Source organism: Vicia villosa, linkage group LG6 (genome assembly GCF_029867415.1).
Source record: "Vicia villosa cultivar HV-30 ecotype Madison, WI linkage group LG6, Vvil1.0, whole genome shotgun sequence".
In the NCBI taxonomy this organism is placed as follows: Eukaryota; Viridiplantae; Streptophyta; class Magnoliopsida; order Fabales; family Fabaceae; genus Vicia; species Vicia villosa.
This window is the reverse complement of record NC_081185.1, coordinates 77,543,828-77,567,114: the sequence shown is the minus strand read 5'-3', so window position 1 is coordinate 77,567,114 and position 23,287 is coordinate 77,543,828. Positions and strand designations below refer to the sequence as shown.

General features: G+C 36.4%; 1 protein-coding gene across 1 annotated transcript; it reads left to right on the top strand.

The window, feature by feature from the left end:
• The first annotated feature begins 879 nt into the window (after nt 1–879).
• LOC131613922 (F-box protein CPR1-like) lies at nt 880–1,835 on the top strand. Its single transcript, XM_058885561.1, has 2 exons — nt 880–940; nt 985–1,835. The coding sequence occupies exons 1-2, from the start codon at nt 880–882 to the stop codon at nt 1,833–1,835; spliced, it is 912 nt and encodes a 303-aa protein (XP_058741544.1).
• Nucleotides 1,836–23,287: the final 21,452 nt, after the last annotated feature.

Below are 23,287 nucleotides of genomic sequence, written 5' to 3'. Positions count from 1 at the left end.
CCGGGGAAGAAGAGAAAATAAATATGAGGTAGAAGTTTGAGAAATGAGTTGAAATTTGATGTGAGAATTTATGGAAAAAATGAGAGGTATTTATAGAGTGAAAAGAAGGATAGAGACGTTGGGGAATGAAGTGATTCCGTACAAAAAAGGAAAATTTGAGTGGTAGTAGGATTTGAAAGAAAGTGTATGGTTGGGTTTGAAAAGAGAGATGTATAGAATAAAGTTAGGATTTGATTTGAAAGAAAGAGATTTGAAAAGAAAGGAAGAGATTTTGAAAATAATAGAAGAGATTTTGAAAACAATAATATAGTACAAAAATTAGTGGGAAACAAAAACTAATAATAATTTACTTGTTACCAGTACAGTCTGAATCCCTGGACTCTGCGCCTGCAAAAATTTAATTCTGTACCAATTACGTCAGTACTATTTATCTGCAAATAAATCTCAAATAAATAGCGTGTGTGAAGTAATAAACAGTACTTTGGCGTTTGTGTAAGAATAAATTCAACAGCGAACCAAAATACCGTATAAGAAAAATTCTAAAAATGAGTATTCATAAAATCAGGATATTTATGAAATAAAATCCAAGATTATATGAAACTCCCAATTTTTAGACAGAAGTCTGTTGCCTTCTTTCTAAAAAAGATGCGGGCAAATTTTGGGGTATAACAGAAATCTTTTATGCGAATGAGATGCTTGAGTAAGTTCTCTAATTCTCTCTTTACCGATCCTATTTTCATCAGAATGCATCTTCTTCGATCTGCTCGAAACCCTCACCTTGCACTTGTCACTAGCAAGACCAAAAATGTCGTACCCTTACCAGTATGCCATTTACTCGAAAATCCTCTGATCACCCTTACTGACGAACCTCATTACCTTATGGACGATGTTTGTTTCAACCAATCCAATAGCCGTGTCAACCATCGTGTTGTTGGTTCATGTAATGGATTGATCTGCTTGATCATTTTTCAATTTTGGATCAAGATATAACATTTCGTTTCTGGAACCCATCCACTAGAACAATATCTAAAGCACTAGGCCATTTATGTTTTTCGAGTGATAGGGTTAATCGACGCCATCATAGGGTTAGTCAATATAGATCTTTAAAGTTCGTATTTGGTTATGATAATTTAACCTCTACTTATAAGGTTGTGTCCCTAAATTTTCAACCTCGTAATAGGATAACCGAGACAAAAGTTTTTAGTTTGGTTGATAATGTCTGGAGAAATATTCAAAATTTCCCTGCGGCTCCACTTCAGTTTGTCTATCGCTTCCACCCTGTCTATCGCTTCCACCATGACTATGATGGTGTTTATTTGAGTGGCACTGCTAATTGGTTGGGTGTTTTTGAATACAAGGTTAAATCTCTTGAGAATTATGTTATTATTTCTCTTGATCTGGGAACCGAGACATACACGCAGATGCATCTTCCTCATGGTTTTGTTGAAATGCCTCGAGTAGACCCAACTATTGGTGTGTTGATGAATCGTCTTTGTTTTTCTTATGATTTTAGACTAACTCATTTTGTTATATGGCAAATGATGGATTTTGGAGTTCAAGAATCTTGGACACAGTTTCTTCAAATTAATTATTTGGATCTTCAAATTAGTTATTTGGATAGTATTGGTTACAATTTTAGAGATAAGGAATTATTTATGGTGCCATTGTATCTGTCGGAGAATGATGATAGATTGATATTGGGTAGCAGTTTAGAAGAGCAGGCAATTCTGTATAATATGAGAGATAACAGTGTCGAAAGAACTAGAATTACCAATAAAATAAGATGGTTCCTTGTCAAGGAATATGTGGGAAGCTTGGTGTCAACCTCTGAATAGTAAGTTCTTCTTTCATTAATTCACATATATTGTATGTATATGCATACATGATTGTTGCCATTACTTCAACATAAATATGCATGATTCGCATATTTAGATCTTAGATGTCCATGTTTATTTAAAACATTTAAATGTTTTGTAAATTAATATATATTAGATAGATATCCTTCTTGATTTGATTATACAGTACAAGTACGCACAACCATATAGGTTTTGTTTCTCTACGTATTTTTGATATTATGCAGAATTCAATGTCTTGTTGCACTTTTGAGAATTATTCATTCATTTTCCTTTGAGTTTTTGTTCTTTTATTTTTTCACTCTAATGCATATGCTTAATAGAAGTCTTTTATGAATTATAGATCCACAACTTCGACCGAATCAACGGTTCATGGCAGGTTACGAGCTTGTTGGAGCTACATTTACTTCCGCTAGAGTACTACTCACTTTGTTGTATAAGAAATTTGAAACTTAGTGTTGTTTGTCTAAGATTATTTCTAATAGAGTAATGCTAAATAATCTGAATAGATGTGCAGTTTTTCACCAATAGATGAGTAGATATGTAGTTGTTGGTTAGGATCTCTGTTATATTGATTTATGAAATGTTATGATAAGGTTCATGAGATTATGGATTTTAATTTAAAACTTATTGAGGAAATTTACAAAACTAAGAGTTGGGTTGAAGTGATTATGTATAAATAATCTAATTAATAGTTGTGCATTGCACTGTAAAGGTTTCCTAATTAAGAACGAACGAATGAACTACTCAACCATATATTTAATAGTTGTGCATTGCATTGCTAATTGAAGGTGAGGTTGCGAACCAATAATTCAAAACAAACTCTTGTTAGGCAAGGCACAGAAACAACAATACACACAGAGAAAAAAAGACAGAAGAAAAGAGGATGCCTAATCCTTTGAAGTGCAGCCGTATCTGAAAAAAATATAAAGAAATTAACTTCTATCTACCATAATGCATTAATACAAGTCTATGTCACGGCTGTTAGTTGAGTTCTAAACATGGTAATAAGATGTGTCAATTGATTCTTGATTCAAAATATCTACAACAAAGTATTGAAGTTAAATAAATTAATTGCACAAATTAAACAATCTGCACATGAATTCGTAAGAATTGAAACAATATATCATGTGAGAAGAACTTACCTTCAACATGTTGGAACCAAACTTTCGACATAATCCCTGATAGAGAACCAACATATCTTATTGTTGATTCTAGTTTTCTTTGCTCTGTTACATCTCCAGTTGTAAAGAATTGTACTGTCTTGTTGGTCGTTTGCTAATAATAGTGTATCACCATCCTCAGAAAGATGCAACGGTGTTAATTTAATACGTGGGTGACCAAGTTCATAATCTACTCCAACATTGTGATAACTAAATTTAAGAAATTGAGACCAAGATTTTTCATCTCCGAATTTCGTCATCTGCCATATGAAAATTTCAGTTTTCTTATCATAAGAAAAACAAAGGGAATCCATCATGACACAAATATTTGGTGATATACCCCCATGATTGTCATAATTTTCAGGGGCATCAATTGTGTGAATGTCTCTGTTCTCAAGTCAAGCGATATTATTACAAATTGCTCAACAATATCATCTCTACCAAACACATCCTGAATGGACAGCCAGTTAATAGTGTTACTCAAATGTACACCATCATACTCATGACCAAAGTACAATTGAAGAGGAATAGCAGGAAGCCCATGAATAGTTCTCCAAACATTATCACCTAAACTGAATACTTTCACATCAGTTTCTGATAGAGTACGATCCACAACTGAACCTAACGCCGTGACTTTATAAGTCTGAGTTGAATTATCATAACCAAACGTGAACTTACAATAGTTATAGAAAACGGTCCCTTCTTTATCAGATATTGCTCTTGTAGCAGGATTCCAGAATCGAAGCCACCTTTTTTTATACCCATTAATCTCATTGAGAGAATAACCTACCAAGCATACTAATCCATTGCATGAACCAACAATCTCAGTACAGTTCTTGTTGCTTAATTGGTAAGAAGGATCTTGAGGAATATTGATACTACGGTTTTTCCATAATAGACCAACGGGGAAGGGTACAAAACTGTGATCATCGTTATGTGCAGATATCAATGAGAATTGTGGATTTAGTTCCGATCGATTGAGATGAATTTTGATGAATATAGGATCAGAGATAAGAGTGTTCCATGACTTACTCACACATTTCATCTGCATCAGATATTTGACAGTAAAGCGAGATAGAATATCGGTGATAAGCTCGTTGGGAAGAATTGGTGGCGTTGATGGATTGGACTTACGGTGGTGATACAGTAACTTCGGCGGTTGAGTAGCCATGAGAGAAACCTAATGTATTGTAGTGTGAGTTGAACACTTAAGAAAATTATAAACAGTTTGGAAAAAGTAATACAGTATTACGTAACAATTTAATTTAATGTGTAGGTAAAACAAATACATGGTCAAATGTTAATTTTTTTTTTTGTTGAAATATCATTTAATTTACAATTAAATTTAAGACGGAATGGGTAATTTACATATTCTAGTCTATCAAAATACATTAGAAAACAAAACAAAAAAGTATTTATAATTTTAAAAAAAGCTTTAGTAAACAAATCTTCCTTAAAAAAATCATAAGAAATATCGATCAAGACTAATAATAAAATATGTAAGTTGAATAAAATTTAAAGAAAATGTTTGTAGAGACAAAAAGTAAAATTTGATGTATTTATAGAGAGAGATATTAAAAAATTACATAACTTTTATTTACAAAATTTTAATTTTAATTATTTTATTTTTGGTTTTGTTATATGATGTCTCATATTTTGTTTTTTTTCTTAAATATTTTTCAGTGTCTATAAAGACAAACAAAGGTTTAATATGTGTGATATTTATAAATAGGGTCATGCTAACGAGTGCTTCAGAGGCATTTTTTAAATAGTTCATATAAAAAAATATTCTTTTAATAAATTTTTTATTTTAATTTTGAATGCATTGAATATGTAACACCCCATATTTTCTATTTATTAATTTAATTAAAATTTAAGTTATATTATTTGGCATCTAAGTGAATTATTGGAGAAATTGAGGAATAGAGTAATTAGGTCAATGTTGTGGTTAATAAAAGGAGGGTGTTATTTGCTAAGCCTTTTACTAAGTGAAATTATCCTGGTTCATTGTTAACTAAACTACTCCAGTCCACCCCCTTGGAGTGATTTACCTCACCTGAGGATTTAATCCACAATCACACAAGATTACATTGGTTTTCCACTTAGATAACCTCTAAGTTTTCTAGAGTATTCTGATCACAACCTGATCACTCTAGGAACACAATGCTTAGATACCCTCTAAGACTTTCTAGAGAATCCGATCACAACTTGATCTCCTCTAGTTCTTACAAATGAATGTAAACAAATTCTTACAAGAGTGTTACAATGCTTCTTAAAAGCTATAATCACAACTGTGATATTTCTCTTAAAGTTTAAGCTTAATCTCACTAAGATATTACAACAGTAATGAAGTGAGGTTGAAGATGAAGTTTGAGAGCTTTTGAATTTGACAGCGTTTCTGTAAGTTTTTGCAAAGTGTTGTATTCAGCTTCTCATCAGAACTTCTATTTATAGGCGTTTGAGAAGATGACCGTTGGGAGCATTTAATGCGTTGTGTGATCTGTATAGCATTGCATTTAATGTTTCACTCTTTTGTCAACTACCTCAAGCCTTGCTTTTCCTGCTTTAACTGACGTTGCCTTTAATAGCTTCTAACGTTCCTTTTGTCAGTCAGCGTAGTCTGCCATCTTGTACTTGCTTCTGATCTGATGTTTGTATAAACAACGTTTGAATATCATCAGAGTCAAACAGCTAGGTGCAGAGCATCTTCTTGTCTTCTGACCTTGAAGTGCTTCTAGCGTGATACCATGAGAACTTTAGTGCTTCTGCTTCTGATCTCAAGTTCTTCTGATGCTTCAATAGACCATGTTCTGATTCTGCTTGACCATCTTCTGATGTCTGGCGAGAGCATGTTCTGATGTTGCATACTTGAACCTTCTGAGTCAGTGATTCTTGCGCTGAATTTGTGCATACTCTTTATATATTTCCTGAAATGGAAATAGCATAGGATTAGAGTACCACATTATCTCAAGCAAAATTCATATACATTGTTATCATCAAAACTAAGAATATTGATCAGAACAAATCTTGTTCTAACAATCTCCCCCTTTTTGATGATGACAAAAACATATATAAATGATATGAGTTTGCAATCAGAATATCAGACGGCTAAAGACAATTACACAGTTATAGCATAAGCATATAAACATAGTGTGTGAATATGTCTCCCCCTGAGATTAACAATCTCCCCCTGAGATAAATAATCTCCCCCCTGAAATAAATACTAGAAGAAATTTATAAATAAAAGACTTCCCTGAGTATTTTTCATTTCAGTTGAGACGTTCACATAAGCTTAGAACTTCAGAACATTCAGAGCTTCTGCTTCTTGCTTCCATAGGACAGCTTCAGAGCTTTGAATTTCTTCTTGAATCATTGCATGCTAGATTGTATCAGAATATTGTTGAATGTACCAGAGCATCATCAGAGCATCTTTACATCCTGAAATGTTTCAGAACAAGCTAAACGACAAAAGTCAGAGCATGAATGAATCAGAACACAAAATATGTATCAGAGCATATAGTATGTGTCAGAGCACAAAACAAATTGTATCAAAACACATAAAAAAATGCATCAGAACATATAAGGGATAAGAATGTGTTATAGCATATTCTACCACGAGAATATCAGAACATTCTTCCTTCTTTCTTCTGATCTTGAAGCTTCACAGCACTAAGCTTGCTTCATGTTCCATGAGCATGTTTCTATATAGAATTGCTTTTCCCCATGTATTTGCTTCTCATGTTGAGCTTTTTAGAATGTCTTCAATCCTGCAAAAAACTCAAAGACATAGAACTTGCAAATTCTGTTAGAAATGTGGAGACTTACTCCCAGCAACTGATAATATAAATCAGATCATTTATCACATTTTCTCCCCCTTTTTGTCATAACATCAAAAAGCATAAAAGATTCAGATGAAAAACAAACAATATGAGAGAAAAGAGGATAATATTCATTGATTTCATCAGAAGATACAAGAAACAATGCAAGAAGGCAGATGCAAGAACCAGAGACAACTAAGACTCAAAACACTACGACTAGCCTAGCTTAGACATGATCTTGGCCATCATGTCATGAATCCCAGCAGTGCTTTCATTTTGTTTCTTCATGAAGTCTCTGAATTCTTCATGTGCTTCATCATGTTTATCCAGGCGAGAAGCAAGAACATCTTGATTCTGTTGAAGAGCCTTGATAGCGTTCACCAGAATGGAGGGTTCAGCAGAAGAAGATGCACGGCTATCATTCAGAAGGATAGCATTACCAGCAACAACATCTAAAGTGAGAATATCATCTTCAGCAGGATGATTCTCAGCATCTTCCATCTCAACATCTGAGTCTGAGTCAGAAGCAACTTCAGCATATTCTGGATCAGGAATCTCAGAATCTTCATTCTCAAGAGCTTGAAGAATCTCAGCCAGATTCTTTGGAGGAATGGGAGCAGCAACTTCTGAAGGGTAGACAACTTCAGGAATGACCATATTTGGTGCTTCCTAAGAAGGATTCATTCTTAGCCAGTTGAATAACCATTGGAAGTCTCCAGTCAGAACCGGATATTGAGGCTTCCAAATAACCATAGTCAGACATGGTTCATCTTCCAACTCATCAGTGAACTTCTTGAAGGATAGAAAAACACTTAGAAAGGGGGGGTTTGAATAAGTGTAGTTTCAAAAACTCGTAAGATAAAAATAATTTGCACAAGTATTTTTATCCTGGTTCGTTGTTAACTAAACTACTCCAGTCCACCCTATACAAGGTGATTTACCTCAACTGAGGATTTAATCCACTAATCACACGAGATTACAATGGTTTTCCACTTAGACAACTTCTAAGTCTTTTAGAGTCTTCTGATCACAACCTGATCACTCTAGGAACAAATGCTTAGACACAAGCTAAGACTTTCTTAGAGTATCCTGACCACCACGTGATCACTCTAATTACAACTGCTTAGACACAAGCTAAGACTTCCTAGAGTATCCTGATCAACACTTGATCACTCTAGTTACTTACAAATTAATGTAATCAATTCTAAGAGTATTACAATTGCTTCTGAAAAGCTATAATCACAAACTGTGATATTTCTCTTACAGATTTAAGCTTAGACTCACTAAAGTATTACAACAGTAATGTAGTGAGGTTGAAGATGAAGTTTCTGAGCTTTGAGTTGAACAGCGTTTCAGCAAGTTTTTCAGAATAAGTTCGTTCAAGATTCGTAACCTTGCTTCTCATCAGAACTTCATATATATAGGCGTTTGAGAAGATGACCGTTGGGAGCATTTAATGCTTTGCGTATTCCGTACAGCATTGCATTTAATGTTTCACTGTTTTGTCAACTACCTCGAGCCTTGCTTTTGCTGTGACTACTGACATTGCCTTTAATAGCTTCTAACGTTCCTTTTGTCAGTCAGCGTAGCCTGCCATCTAGTACTTGATTCTGATTTGTTCTTTGTAAATACTACGTTGAAAATCATCAGAGTACAAACAGCTTGGTGCAGAGCATCTTCTGATCTTCTGATCTTGATATGCTTCTGAGCGTGTTTCCATGACTTCAGTGCTTCTGCTTCTAAACTCAAGTTCTTCTGATGCTTCTAATAGACCATGTTCTGATTCTGCTTGACCATCTTCTGATGTCTTTCCAGACAATGTGCTGAAGTTGCATACTGAACCTTCTGAGTCAAAGCTTCTTAGCGCTGATTTGTGCATACTCTTTATATATTTCCTGAAAGGGAAATTGCATAGGATTAGAGTACCACATTATCTTGAGCAAAATTCATATACATTGTTATCATCAAAACTAAGATTATTGATCAGAACAATTCTTGTTCTAACAATCTCCCCCTTTTTGATGATGACAAAAACATATATAAATGATATGAATTTGCAATCAGAATAACAGACGGCAAAAGACAATTACACAGTTATAGCATAAGCATATAAACATAATGTGAATGTGTCTCCCCCTAAGATTAACAATCTCCCCCTGAGATGAATAATCTCCCCCTGAAATTAATACTAGAAGAATTTTATAAATAAAAGACTTCCCTGAGTATTTCAGTAGAGACGTTCACATATGCTTGAACTTCAGAACATTCACTGCTTCTGATTTCTACTTCCATAGGACAGCTTCAGAACATTGAATTTCTTTAGATCCTCAGAACATTCACAGCTTCTGATTCCTGCTTCCATCGGACAGCTTCAGAACATTGAATTTCTTTAGATCCTCAGAACATTCACAGCTTCTGATTCCTGCTTCCATCGGACAGCTTCAGAACTTGAATTTCTTTAGATCCTCAAAACATTCACAGCTTCTGATTCCTGCTTCCAGCGGACAGCTTCAGAGCTTGAATTTCTTCTTACATCACTTCATGCTAGATTGTATCAGAACATTGTTGAATGTACCAGAGCATCATCAGAGCATCTCTACATCCTGAAATGTTACAGAACAAAACTAAACGACAAAAGTCAGCACGAATGAATCAGAACATAAAATATGTTTCAGAACATATAATATGTATCAGAGCCATATAAGCCATATAAAATGTATCAGAACATATTCTATCATCAGAATATCTGATCATTCTTCCTTCTTGCTTCTGATTCTGAAGCTTCATAGCACTCAGCTTGCTTCAAGAATCCAAGAACTTGATTCATCTTGTTGCTTATTGATCTTGAATCTTCAATTCCTGCAACAACACAACTTAGAAACATATGAAGCTTGCAGCTTCTGTTAGTAATGTGGGGGCTTTCTTCCCGGCAACTGCTAATATAAATCAAATCATTTATCACTATTTCTCCCCCTTTTTTGTCATAACATCAAAAAGAATGTAAAAGATTCAGATGTAAGCATTCGACAAAAGAAAGACAAACAAATAATCATTGATAAAACAAGCAGAAGTACAAGAGTTATGCAGAAAACGGATGCAACAAACAAACAGAAAACAACTAAGACACAGAGACTAAGACCCTAGCCTTGACAAAATCTTGGCTAGTGTCTCATGGATCCCATTGTTGCTCTCAGCCTGCCTTTCCATGAAGGCTCTGAACTCTGCATTTGTCTCATCTTGCCTATCCAGACGAGAAGCCAGGTCATTTTGATTTTTCTGCATGGCCTCCAAAGTCCGCACCAGATAGGAGGGTTCACCAGAAGAAGAAACTTCCAGACTTCTGTTGACTGGTATAGCATTCTCCACTGCTGCTTCCATGGTAGTCTCTTCAGGGAGATCATCAGAATGTACCACCACATTCTCAGCAGGATGATCTTCTGAACGAGAACAGTCAATCTCTTCAGCATCTTCCATCTCTACATCTGAGTCAGACTCAGAAATAGCTTCAGCATATTCTGGTTCTGGGAACTCAGAATTTCCATCTTCCAGGGCTTGAAGAATGGTTGCAAGATTTGTTGGAGAAGGAGGACCAGCTGCAGCTGCAGGATAGACCACTTCTGGAAAGTCCATATCAGGAGCACTTTCAGAAGGGTTCATTCTGAACCAATTGAACAGCCCCTGAAAGTCACCAGTTAGAACCATGAACTTTGGTCGCCAGACCACAAGAGTTCTGCAGGGATTCGCTTCCAGTTCTGCAAGGAGCCTTGCTATTTCAAGCTCATCAATGAATTTTTTCTCTTCAAAGCAGAATCGGCCACTACAACTAGTAAACCAAAAATCTTCAGCATCCCTTAGAAACCTTTTAGGTCTTGGAGCAAGATATTCACAAGACTCCTGAAGGGCTTTAAAGGCAACATCAGACATGAATCTAAAGGACCGCCAGATCTTTCGCATTGCTTCATCATCTATTCCACCTTGATGAGCTGCACGAAGGACTTCCACACCTCTGTCTACAAGCTGCTTTACAATTGTAAAGCGTACACCAATACTGTAGGGACGACGAGGTTTGATTTTGTGTAGCCCAAAATCTGGTTTAAGTATGGAGTAGGGCTGCGGATCACGGTTAAGTGGAAAAAGGAAATTTTCTACGGGTTCTGAAAAATTATTTAGTGAGGTGGAGGGAATGGGTTCATTATTTTCAGAAGGAGGAGGTAGAAACAAGGGTGAAGATGTTGTGGGAGGAATGACAGTTTGGAGGGGTTGTATGTCAAGAACAGTGGGTTCAATGACTTGGTTAGACACAGTTTTTGTTTGAGAAGGAGAGGGAGGAATGAGAACATTTGAAATAGGTAAAGAAGAAGGAGTAGTGATTTTAGTTATTGGAGAGGAAGAAGGTGTGAGAACACGGACAAGAATGGGTGATTCTGATGGGGCTGTTTCTGGTTGGTTTAGAGATTCAGAAGGAGGGGCAACAGATATTGGTGCAACTTCTGATTGATAAGCAGGTGCAGAAACAGGTTCAGAGAAGGCAATACCTTTAGAGACATTCTGAAGAGCAGCAAGTTCAGCTTCACGGCGCTTCTGCTTCTTGGATTTCTTCTCTTCCACAACCTTTGCTTTTCCAGAAGCAATTTCTTTTCTTCTGGCAGCCATTTGACTGTCTTCTTCCTTTTCAACAGCTTCTGAGGTAACTTCTTCCTCCTCACTATCAGTCACAATCATTCTTCTTCTCTTCTTCTTCTCAGCAACTTTTTGAAGCTCCTGAACTTCCTTTGCTTGCTTTTCTAGAGTTGATTGACTCTTCTGGAAATCATGGACAGTTCATCTTCTTCTTCTTCTGATTCTGATTCTTCAGAATCTTCTTCTTCAGCCTGAAAAGCGTTAGTGCATTTTTTAAAATTAGATTTTAATGCAACAGACTTACCTTTCTTCTAAGGTTCATTTGCGTCAAGTTCAATCTCATGACTCCTCAGGGCACTGATCAGCTCTTCCAAAGAAACTTCATTCAGATTCTTCGCCATCTTGAATGCAGTCACCATTGGGCCCCATCTTCTGGGCAAGCTTCTGATGATCTTCTTTACATGATCAGCTTTGGTGTAGCCTTTGTCCAGAACTCTTAATCCAGCAGTCAGAGTTTGAAATCTTGAAAACATCTTCTCAATGTCTTCATCATCCTCCATCTTGAAGGCTTCGTACTTCTGGATTAGTGCAAGAGCTTTGGTCTTCTTGACTTGAGCATTTCCTTCATGAGTCATTTTCAAGGACTCATATATGTCATGAGCCGTTTCCCTGTTAGATATATTCTCATACTCAGCATGAGAGATAGCATTCAGCAAAATAGTCCTGCATTTGTGATGATTTTTGAATTCTTTCTTTTGATCATCAGTCATTTCGCTTCTTGTGAGCCTTACGCCACTAGCTTTCACTGGATGTTTGTAACCATCCATCAGAAGATCCCATAGATCAGCATCCAGACCAAGAAAGTAACTTTCCAGTTTATCTTTCCAGTATTCAAAATTTTCACCATCAAATACTGGTGGTCTAGTATAACCATTGTTACCATTGTATTGCTCAGCAGAGGCAGATGTAGATGCAGATGTATTTGTTGAAATTTCACCAGCCATCTTTTACTGAAGCGTTTTTCTCTTCCTGAATCTTTTCTAAACACGGTTAAGTGCTTGCACCTTAGAACCGGCGCTCTGATGCCAATTGAAGGATAGAAAAACACTTAGAAAGGGGGGGTTTGAATAAGTGTAGTTTCAAAAACTCGTAAGATAAAAATAATTTGCACAAGTATTTTTATCCTGGTTCGTTGTTAACTAAACTACTCCAGTCCACCCTATACAAGGTGATTTACCTCAACTGAGGATTTAATCCACTAATCACACGAGATTACAATGGTTTTCCACTTAGACAACTTCTAAGTCTTCTAGAGTCTTCTGATCACAACCTGATCACTCTAGGAACAAATGCTTAGACACAAGCTAATACTTTCTTAGAGTATCCTGACCACCACGTGATCACTCTAATTACAACTGCTTAGACACAAGCTAAGACTTCCTAGAGTATCCTGATCAACACTTGATCACTCTAGTTACTTACAAATTAATGTAATCAATTGTAAGAGTATTACAATTGCTTCTGAAAAGCTATAATCACAAACTGTGATATTTCTCTTACAGATTTAAGCTTAGACTCACTAAAGTATTACAACACTAATGTAGTGAGGTTGAAGATGAAGTTTCTGAGCTTTGAGTTGAACAGCGTTTCAGCAAGTTTTTCAGAATAAGTTCGTTCAAGATTCGTAACCTTGCTTCTCATCAGAACTTCATATATATAGGCGTTTGAGAAGATGACCGTTGGGAGCATTTAATGCTTTGCGTATTCCGTACAACATTGCATTTAATGTTTCACTGTTTTGTCAACTACCTCGAGCCTTGATTTTGCTGTGACTACTGACATTGCCTTTAATAGCTTCTAACGTTCCTTTTGTCAGTCAGCGTAGCCTGCCATCTAATACTTGATTCTGATTTGTTCTTTGTAAATACTACGTTGAAAATCATCAGAGTACAAACAGCTTGGTGCAGAGCATCTTCTGATCTTCTGATCTTGATATGCTTCTGAGCGTGTTTCCATGACTTCAGTGCTTCTGCTTCTGAACTCAAGTTCTTCTGATGCTTCTAATAGACCATGTTCTGATTCTGCTTAACCATCTTCTGATGTCTTGCCAGACCATGTGCTAAAGTTGCATACTGAACCTTCTGAGTCAAAGCTTCTTAGCGCTGATTTGTGCATACTCTTTATATATTTCCTAAAAGGGAAATTTCATAGGATTAGAGTACCACATTATCTTGAGCAAAATTCATATACATTGTTATCATCAAAACTAAGATTATTGATCAGAACAATTCTTGTTCTAACACTTCTTCTCCTCAAGAGGTCTCCGGTTTCTGATTTGATGATAGTACTTGCCATCATCAAGATCCAAGTAGTAACCAGAAGATCCAGATGCTTCAGCAACACATCTCCTCTGGATGTTCATAGCATCCAGCTGAAGGTCCCTTCTAAAGAGTCTCCATAATCTCTTAGTAGCAGTTTGATCCAGCTTTGAGTCATATGCTGCTTTCAAGATAGCCATCCTCTTGTTGAAGCTAAGATTAAACAGCTCAAAATCTATATCAATAGGTGGTTCAGTAGGATTGAAGGTGAATTTGTAGTCAGGGTACAGAAGGCAATAAGGTTTGGATTTTCTTGAGGGTAAGGGATGGGTTAAAGAATGTGGAGATACTGTGGTGATGGTAGATGAAGATGGAGTATCAGAAGGTGTTGGGGGACAAACATTTAGTGGCAGGGGATTAAGAATAATAGTAGAAGGAGGTGGTTGGATACTGTTTGGGATGGTGAGAGTATTTTGACGTTCAGAAGAAGGAGGCTTTTGCTGAGAGGAACTGCCAGCTCTTAAAGCACGGAAATAATCCCTGATGCGCTTCTGTTGGAATTCTTTAGAATTTACTTTGTAAGGATGAAAAGAGATCTTCTGCTTCTTAGCTTGCCTAGCTTCTTCTTCTGAAGCTTTTCTCTTCAATCTTTCTTCTTTCTTCTTTTGTTCCTTCTGCTACAGCTCGGCTAGAGAAGGAAGCACTCTTCCTCGAATCCATGCAGGATCAATAGAAGATTGAGCTATTACAGAAGTTTTCAAATAACGATTAACAGCCTTGTTAAGCTCTTCTTTGAACAAGGAAGCAAAGCCTTCAACAGGAACCCTTCTGGTCAGAATATCTGGAAATATTCTTGGAACAGAAGTTACCTTCTCAATTAGACGCATCCTTTGTAGATCAAAGCCATTCATAACATGTCCTTGAATGACACCAAAGAACTTGGACGTTCCAATAGTTCTTAGAGGATCCAACAAGTCACTTTCTATCAGAATGTCTAAAATCATTCTGGCGAAGGGAATAGCATTCTTCTTGAAGTCTGGAAACTTCTTGCGTTCTTCATCTTGTGATTCTTCAATATTTGTTTTCAAGTTTTGAAATAGAATGTTTGAGATGTTAACTTCAATCCCTCTTCCAATGCAGAAGAGAGCATACTTCTGATCTGGATTGATGTATGTTGAGGTAAAAGATCTCTTTCTATGATAGAGAGATCTTAGAATAATCTCAGCCCAAACTTTGTAGAACGACTTCAACAAACCAGTTTGATGAGATGCAATACCACAAACATTAGATATTTGTCTCTCAATTGTTGTCCAATCAACTCTACCAGGAAGAGCACCTGTGCTTCCTTCTTCGTCATCTAGATTGTACAACTTTCTGATTAACTTCTCAGTTATCACAACTTCATGCCCTAACACGAAGGAGATGATTGCAGTTGGGGTAACCGTTGCATGAGCCCAGAAATCTTTTACTAAAGCAGGATAAATTGGTCCGACCAATCTATCAAGGTAGTTTGACCAGCCTTGTGCCATTGTCTCAGCATTAGTGTTGAAACCATGTAATCTTAGATTTTCAAAATCTACCAAAGATTCACACAGAACTTCCAGTTCAGTTGAAAGAATGGAACATGTCTTCAAGGGAGCATAACCATGCTTGCGATGAACAATATGAGCAGAAGACATTTCTTCTTTACTTGAGGAACTTGATGAAGAAAGCATGGAGATATACTGATGGTTCGGTTACGAACTAGGGTTTATGCAGAAAAAGAAAGAGAGAGATGAATGAAGAGAGAGAGTAAAAAAAATAAAATGAATGAGGAGATGAGTATATAAAGAGACGGATTTGAAATGAAATGCAATATGTGTTTGAATGAATATGATTACAGAAAACATGGAATCAAATGCATTTAATGAGAGATGACGTTAGGAGAGATAATGTGAAATTTGAAATGATTTGCACAGGTACCTAGGGCGGCGTCTCCTCAACTGTACGCATGCTTGTCCAAAAAGAGTGAACACGTGTTCATTTTCTGGAAAACTGGTGACAGCTGTTTTACTTTAAAAGAGATTCTGAATCAACTTAGATAATGAAGCGTTAGTAATAACAGAATCAGAACTTCTAATTGATCAATATCAGAACTTCTTATAAGAAGATAATCCAAACACATTTCAGAGCTTATCCATACGTCAAAACTTCTCATCTTCTCATTCTGGGCATAAATCCATACTGATATTCTTCAGAATGAACTTAAACCTATCTTCAGCAAGGGGTTTTGTAAAGATATCAGCCCATTGATGGTCTGTATCCACAAAGTTTAAAGAAAGAACACCCTTTTGAACATAGTCCCTAATGAAATGATGTTTAATCTCAATATGTTTAGCTTTGGAATGTAAGATAGGATTCTTAGATAAACATATAGCAGAAGTATTATCACAGAAGATAGGAATGTTACTCTCATATATCTGATAATCTTCTAACTGACTCTTCATCCAGAGCATCTGTGTGCTACAACCAGCAGCAGCAACATATTCTGCTTCTGTTGTTGAGAGGGCAATGGTAGCTTGCTTCTTGCTGTACCAGGAGATCAAGTGACTTCCAAGAAATTGACAACTTCCGAAAGTGCTTTTCCTTTCACTACAACACGGAAGGCCTACAAAAGCGCTTATTTTGGGCTTTAAAAGCGCTTAAAAGCGCTGTGAAAGCCAGCGCTGGCGTAGGTAACAAAAGCGCTTCTGAAAACGCTCTGGTAGACCCCCCCCTATAAGAGCGCTTTTCTGGAAAAAGCGCTTTGGTAGACCCCCCTATAAGAGCGCTTTTCTGGAAAAAGCGCTCTGGTAGCTCCCCCTATAAGAGCGCTTTTTCCAGAAAAGCGCTCTGGTATCCCCCCCTATGAGAGCGCTTTTTCTGGAAAAAGCGCTCTGATAGCCCCCCCTATAAGAGCGCTTTTCCAAAAGCGCTTTCGTAGGTTGCGTTTTTTTTTATTTTTTATGCTTTTTTTTTAATCTTTGGCAGCGCTTTTACTAAAAAGCGCTTTCGTAGGTGGACCTTTAAGAGCGCTTTTTAAAAGCGCTTTCGTTGCTAAATGAGGTATTTTAATGTGCAGCCTGTAATTTAAGCCTCCCAGTCGACCTCTAATATTTTCGACCTGTAATATGTTTTCAACCTGTAATATTTTCGACTTGTAATATATTTTCGACGATATATTTTCAACCATAGGTAGGACAATATATATATACTAATATAATAACATTATAACATCCAAAATTATATATATACATCATTACAAACTAAATCAGTAACATCAACAATATTATACTTCAAATCGACACTAATCCTACATGAAAAGTTGCTGAATATAAAATTGACTCAAATCCTCTTTGATTTCTTCCAACTTAAGTCTTGGGTACGAAGCAGCACGGAATTTGTCAATGTACTACAAAACAAAAACATAATATGAATGATTTAGTTAAATGTAATAAATTATATGAAATTATCTTAAGTTATAAATTCATACCGTGAGCGGAATCTCTAATTGATTCACCTGAAGGATTTCTTTCATAAACCTCAAAACAAAGTATCCGCAATCTGAACTGTTTCGCTGTTGCGGACACTACATAGAAAAACAAATAAGATTTTATAGTTGTCTTGTTTTATCAAGTAGCATAAATATTATAAGCAAAATTGTGAAAAATAATGTACCTGCACTTTGATCCAAGTAATGTTGTTTGATTTAGTCCGGGATACCTGTGCGTCCCGTTGACTTCGGAACACTTGTATTGATCTAACAAATATATAAAAGCATATGTTTAGATCAATCTCACAAATAATTAAATATATAAATATAAACGAATATTTAGAACGATCCCACTTACAAATCAATGATTTCCTTCATAGCCGGATAATTGGTCCAGTCACCATTTACCGAATTCAGATAATACACCACTTCCCTTATAGGGTTGATGGCAAGCAACAACCAGTGTGCTCTATAAATTAAAACAATAGGCTATATGAAAATTTTGCTATACACAAAAGAAACAGAGATTAGATGAACCAAGAATGAGAAACTAACCCTACTGGTCGGGTATTATACGCCCAAAGATGCAGACTTTCTATATTGTCGGTGGACATGAATCTATCGACTAAGCGCTGTCTAACTGATTCCGGTTCCGAAGCAATTGTCATTCCGCTGCAATGGGCAGAAGACACGAAACGGAATCTGTTTGACAATGCAGTCCCGTGCAACACTCTGTCATACAACAACCTTAAATAACCACACATAATAAACATTAGATTATTTTCATTGAAATGTGTAAATTAATTGTTCGACTAATTAAAGAATATATCAGATGAGTGAATATTACCGGATGTATGAGTGCATATTAGCGACGCCTAGTTGTTCATGCGTAAAAATCTCTTCCAAGTCATCTATTGCAATAATTGATATGAACTCAACACCAAAGATACCTTCATCCATATTGATATTACGGAGAGCTCCATCCTTCATATCGGATATATCAACAATTGTTCCGAGCGTCGTCCAGTATCGAGGCACAAAAGCACCGCCTTTTTTTGCCGCTGGCTATAGAGGACCAGTGGGTGATACGCTACGAACTGGCTGCGTCACTTGTTGTGACTCCCGAGCAGATGCCTTAAAATCATATAAGTTAGGTAAAATATAAAATCATGCAGTTTTAGATTCAGATTATATATTAACACTTTAAATGTACCTCTTTTAGTGATGCAACAGACTCCTCCTCCTGTAAAATCCCTTTACCCTTAATTGCGGGTTTTGTAGGAGCAGTCTAAAATTAAAATGTAAAAAATAATTAATAAACGGTGCAGAATTGACATTCGAAAACTAAATGATTCATAATCGTTTTCAATATACCTCATCACTAATGGTAATGAGCTCCGAGGGCCATGCAATAAATGATCCTATTGCATCTCGCAGCAATGTCGTCTCTGAGACCATGTCAGGTACCGGTAGCATCGCATCATGATCTAATACAACATCCACCGATACTTTCAAGTGTCCATCCGGGAGCGGTCTATGGTGAAGTAAATCTCCCAAAGTGTTGTGCACTTTTCCCTTGCCAACTAGGCGATAATTCGGTGACGATAAGTATAGTTGGCAAGATGAAATGCCCTAAACCAATAGTAAATATAAAGTCATTATCATTAATAAAATAGAACAATTTGTAAGGAAAAAAATTTATAATTACCTCGGGAAATTTCCTTTGACAGTTGATACTAGCCTTATCACTAGTTTCTTTCACCGATGAAGTGTTGCACTTTTCACTCATATACGTATCCTTATCTCTTTGCAATTCAGAGACTTGTGCTTGCAATTCCTGCAATTTTTGCAACACTTCTTCATTGGTAGGATTTGATCTTCTCCTAGGATGCTTGTAAAAAGAGGTTGGAGTCACACCATGACCTTTACCCCTCACCCGACCGAGATACTCAGGAGCATCTAGTGCTCTACTAAGTACGCTCCTATCATCCTGGTCCTCACCGGTGGATACCGATTGCGACAAGGTCTCCTGTAATTCATTTACATTTCAATAATTATTAGTGGAGATAAAAAATCATTTATATATTAAAAAACATTTGATTTAATTAAAGACACAGTGTTATACTTACACATTCAGCATAAACTCTTTGAACATCGGGATCGACAGTTTGATTCTTGCCCACACGAGCTTCCTTCCACAACATATGTTCTGGAAGTGAGGTTTCCTCACTTTTCGTCTCCTCTAACTATGCATTGACACAAATAAAATCGTCAAATAAAACACATTTAGACAATTAATTAAAACGCATTTCTATTTACTTACAATTTTTTCCTCTAAGCGTGCATATCCCAAACGCCCTTTTTTGTATGGATACGCGGCTTTTGATGCTCTCGCACTATTTGTGGCACTCCTTTTCCGAAAAGATTCATCTCTTTGCTCTACAAACTTAGCCCAATCATTCTCATTAATGAACATCTCATACTTGTTTGGACGTCCCGGGGCCTCTTCAAGAAAGTTTCCTTCTTTATCCTTAAGATAGTTGTTTGTTAGATAAGCTTTCCACCCTCTATATCTTTTTCCGGCCAAACTAAGAATGAAGCGTTTATGCTCATCTGGTATGGTAAAAGACCTCTGCAAACAAACATACGCATAGAGTGTGTTAGTATAAGTAACTTAATCAAATTATCGTCAAGATAATAACAACAACCATATATGATACCTTAAGCTCGTCCCAAATCATGTCTTTTTTCTCGTCCAACTCTTTGCTTTTCAGATTCCATTTAGCTACGGAGACTGGAATATGCAAACGAACAAGTGTACCAATATAGCTTGTGAACTTTGCAGAATTAGGACCAATTGGTTGGTTATCAGAATTCCATTCCAAATTATATATCAATCCTTGGTCTCTATGTCGAATGATTCCCTTCATAAGGGACACACCTCGTGCAACTTCTTTTGATGATGTATCCGGAGCATCTATATCTTGTGAGTTTTCTTGTGGGTTCTCTTGTGGGTTTTCTTGTGGGTTCTCCTGTGGGTTTTCTTGATTACTAGCCATTGAACCTGTATAAAACAAACTAAAGCACATTAGTACACTATTAATAAGCTAACAATCTATACAAGTCAAATGGAAGTCAAACCAAGCATGTACAAGTAAATCGGAATCGAAATCGGTGAAATCAGAATAAGCAACAAAAAAAGAAAGTTGTCGGAATTGAACGAAATTTACATGGCTATAAAGTGTGAATAATAGAAATAAATCTTGTCAAACCACTCAAGTCTTGAAATATAATGTAACTGCTGTGAATAAGCAACACTTAAGCAATACCTAATGAGATCCTATAGCTTTCATATTGGTTAAGTTGGTAGTTAGCTAAAGATAGGAAGTTACAGTTGTCTCGATTGTTTGAGTCTCTAAAAGAAGATAGTACCTTATTTCAGCCTACCCCCGATTTCTTAAAGAAGACATTACCTTATTTCAAGGTAATATAAGTCCACAAACCAAAAAAACTGGTTGAGAGACACTAAATTGAAATTAAATAGAACCATAAACAATAAACTATAAGCAGAAAACAACAAACTATAAGCAAGAAGAAAGGACTAGTAACCTGAGTTGGACTTGATGTGGGAGACGGGTAGGTTTGAATCCGCGTTTTGTACAAGTAGAAACCAGAGCCTTCAAAGTAACTGTAAAATTAAATAAAAATATACCAAAACAAATCAATAGACCTCCAGTAGAATAATAATATGATTAGTATTGTCTCCATAGAGATTATACTTAGAGGAATCTGATATATCCAAACATAGGCTCAAATTAGCACAAATTTAAAACAAATATGGAAAACCGAAAATCTGAAATAGTAAAAATACACAATAACTTGTTTCAAAATAACGAATCTTCAGATCTAAAACACCATAAGGCACACTATTTAATATGTATACTTACTTCGCCGGTAAGATATCGCTCAAATTTAACAGCTGACTTTGGCAACAAAATTCCACCAGCGGTTGTCTGACCCAAAAAAATTACATTCGCAAACCAGCTATGCAATCATGCAATATCCAAATCAAACTCTAAATCGTGATGTTATGATCGTGTAGTTACAATATCATGATCAACTCTAAATCAAACTTCATCAATATACAATATCATGAACAACTCTAAATCAAACTTCATCAATATACATTAACAACTAACCTATCTAGACACAAAAGTTCACACACTCATAAAATCGAACGTGTAGTTACAATATCATGATCAATACAGCCACAAAAATGAAATTCCATGTACTAAATCCATACAGAATCTGAACTTTCAAACTACATTCCATGTACTACATTCCAATTTCAGCTACAATTTTTGTTTCATAAAAATCTATCAAACTCAAATCAATCTCATTGTCACTTAAACAGAATCTGAACTTTCAAACTAAATTGACTCAGTGACTGACTCCCAACCTCTGAACCTAAGCTACTAAATCCAAACAAAGAGAAAGAACCTTTACCTGTATGTGTCTCTCGATTAATCGCTTCTTGAACAAAAGCCCAGATTTGAAGTAGCGACGAGCAGAAGCCGTTGAGAAGAAGACGATGAGAACAAGCGTATGCGCAGAAACGATGGCTCACGATTGAGAATGGAGAATGGTGGCTCATGATTTTCTGAGATGGTGAGTTTTCTGAGTTGAAATGGTGGGCAACGAGAAACTATGGCACGATGTTTTCTGAGTTGAAATGCTGAGAAAGAGGAATTAGGGATTTCAAAGATTTTCTAAGTTTTCTGTGGGCAACAATGGCAGAGAAAGAGGAATTAGGGGTTTGGAAACGATGAAGCGCGTTTAGAATAATTTTGTTTTTAAAAAATTTTAATTTTAAAAAGGATATGACAGCGCTTCTGAAAAGCGCCTTCGTAGCCAGGCCTTTACCAGCGTTTTTTGGGGCAAAAGCGCTCTTGTAGCCCACCCCCTATAGCAGCGCTTCTGAAAGCGCTTTCATAACCCCCTATAAGAGCGCTTCTGAAAAGCGCTTCCGTAACCCCCCCTATACCAGCGCTTTTAGAAAGCGCTTTCGTATCCCCCCTATACCAGCGCTTTTTTAGCGTGTTTTTTAATTTTGTTTTTAGCGAAGCCTATACCAGCGCTATTTCCTAAAAGCGCTTTCGTAGGGGTGCTGCTAAAAGACAAATTTGGTATAGTGTTTCAACTCTATCTCCAGCATAGTCAGCATCACAAAATCCTACTAATTTGTACTCTTTAGATCTTCTGTAGACTAAACCAACATTAGTAGTACCTTTCGGATACCTCAGAATTCTCTTCACAACAGTTAAGTTAGATTCTCTAGGATCTGATTGGAATCTTGCACACAAACAAACACTGAATAAAATGTCAGGCCTAGAAGCAGTCAAGTATAGAAGAGATCCAATCATACCTCTGTACAACTTCTGATCAAAGAACCTGTTCTCAAATTCACCACCATGATCACTTTTGACCTTTATGATTTTACACTCCTTCTCAAATTGAATCTGAGTGCAGAATTCAAAGAACACTGAATGAGACTCATCCTTGTGTTTTAAGAACTTTACCCATGTCCAGCGGCTATAATCATCTACGATGACTAATCCATATTTCTTCCCTCTGACAGATGCTATTTTGACTGGGCCAAACAGATCAATGTGCAGAAGTTCTAGCGGCCTAGAGGAAGAAACAACATTCTTAGATTTGAATGCAGGTTTGGAGAACTTGCCCTTCTGACACACTTCGCAAAGAGCATCTGATTTGTATTTCAAATTAGGGAGTCCTCTGACCAGATTTAGTTTGTTAATCTAAGAAATCTTTCTCAAACTAGCATGTCCTAATCTTCTGGGCCAGACCCATTGCTCTTCGGAAACAAGTTACCTTCTGATTCTTAAGATCTTGAAGATCAGTCTTATAAATGTTATTCTTTCTCTTGCCTGTAAATAGGATTGAGCCATCCTTCTGACTTACAGCCTTGCAAGACTTTTGATTA

Coding starts and splice junctions, on each gene's coding strand:
- LOC131613922 (XM_058885561.1), top strand. CDS start 880: ATGGACGATGTTTGTTTCAACCAATCCAATAGCCGTGTCAACCATCGT. Junction 941..984: donor CCATCGTGTTGTTGGTTCAT/GTAATGGATTGA, acceptor TTTTGGATCAAG/ATATAACATTTCGTTTCTGG.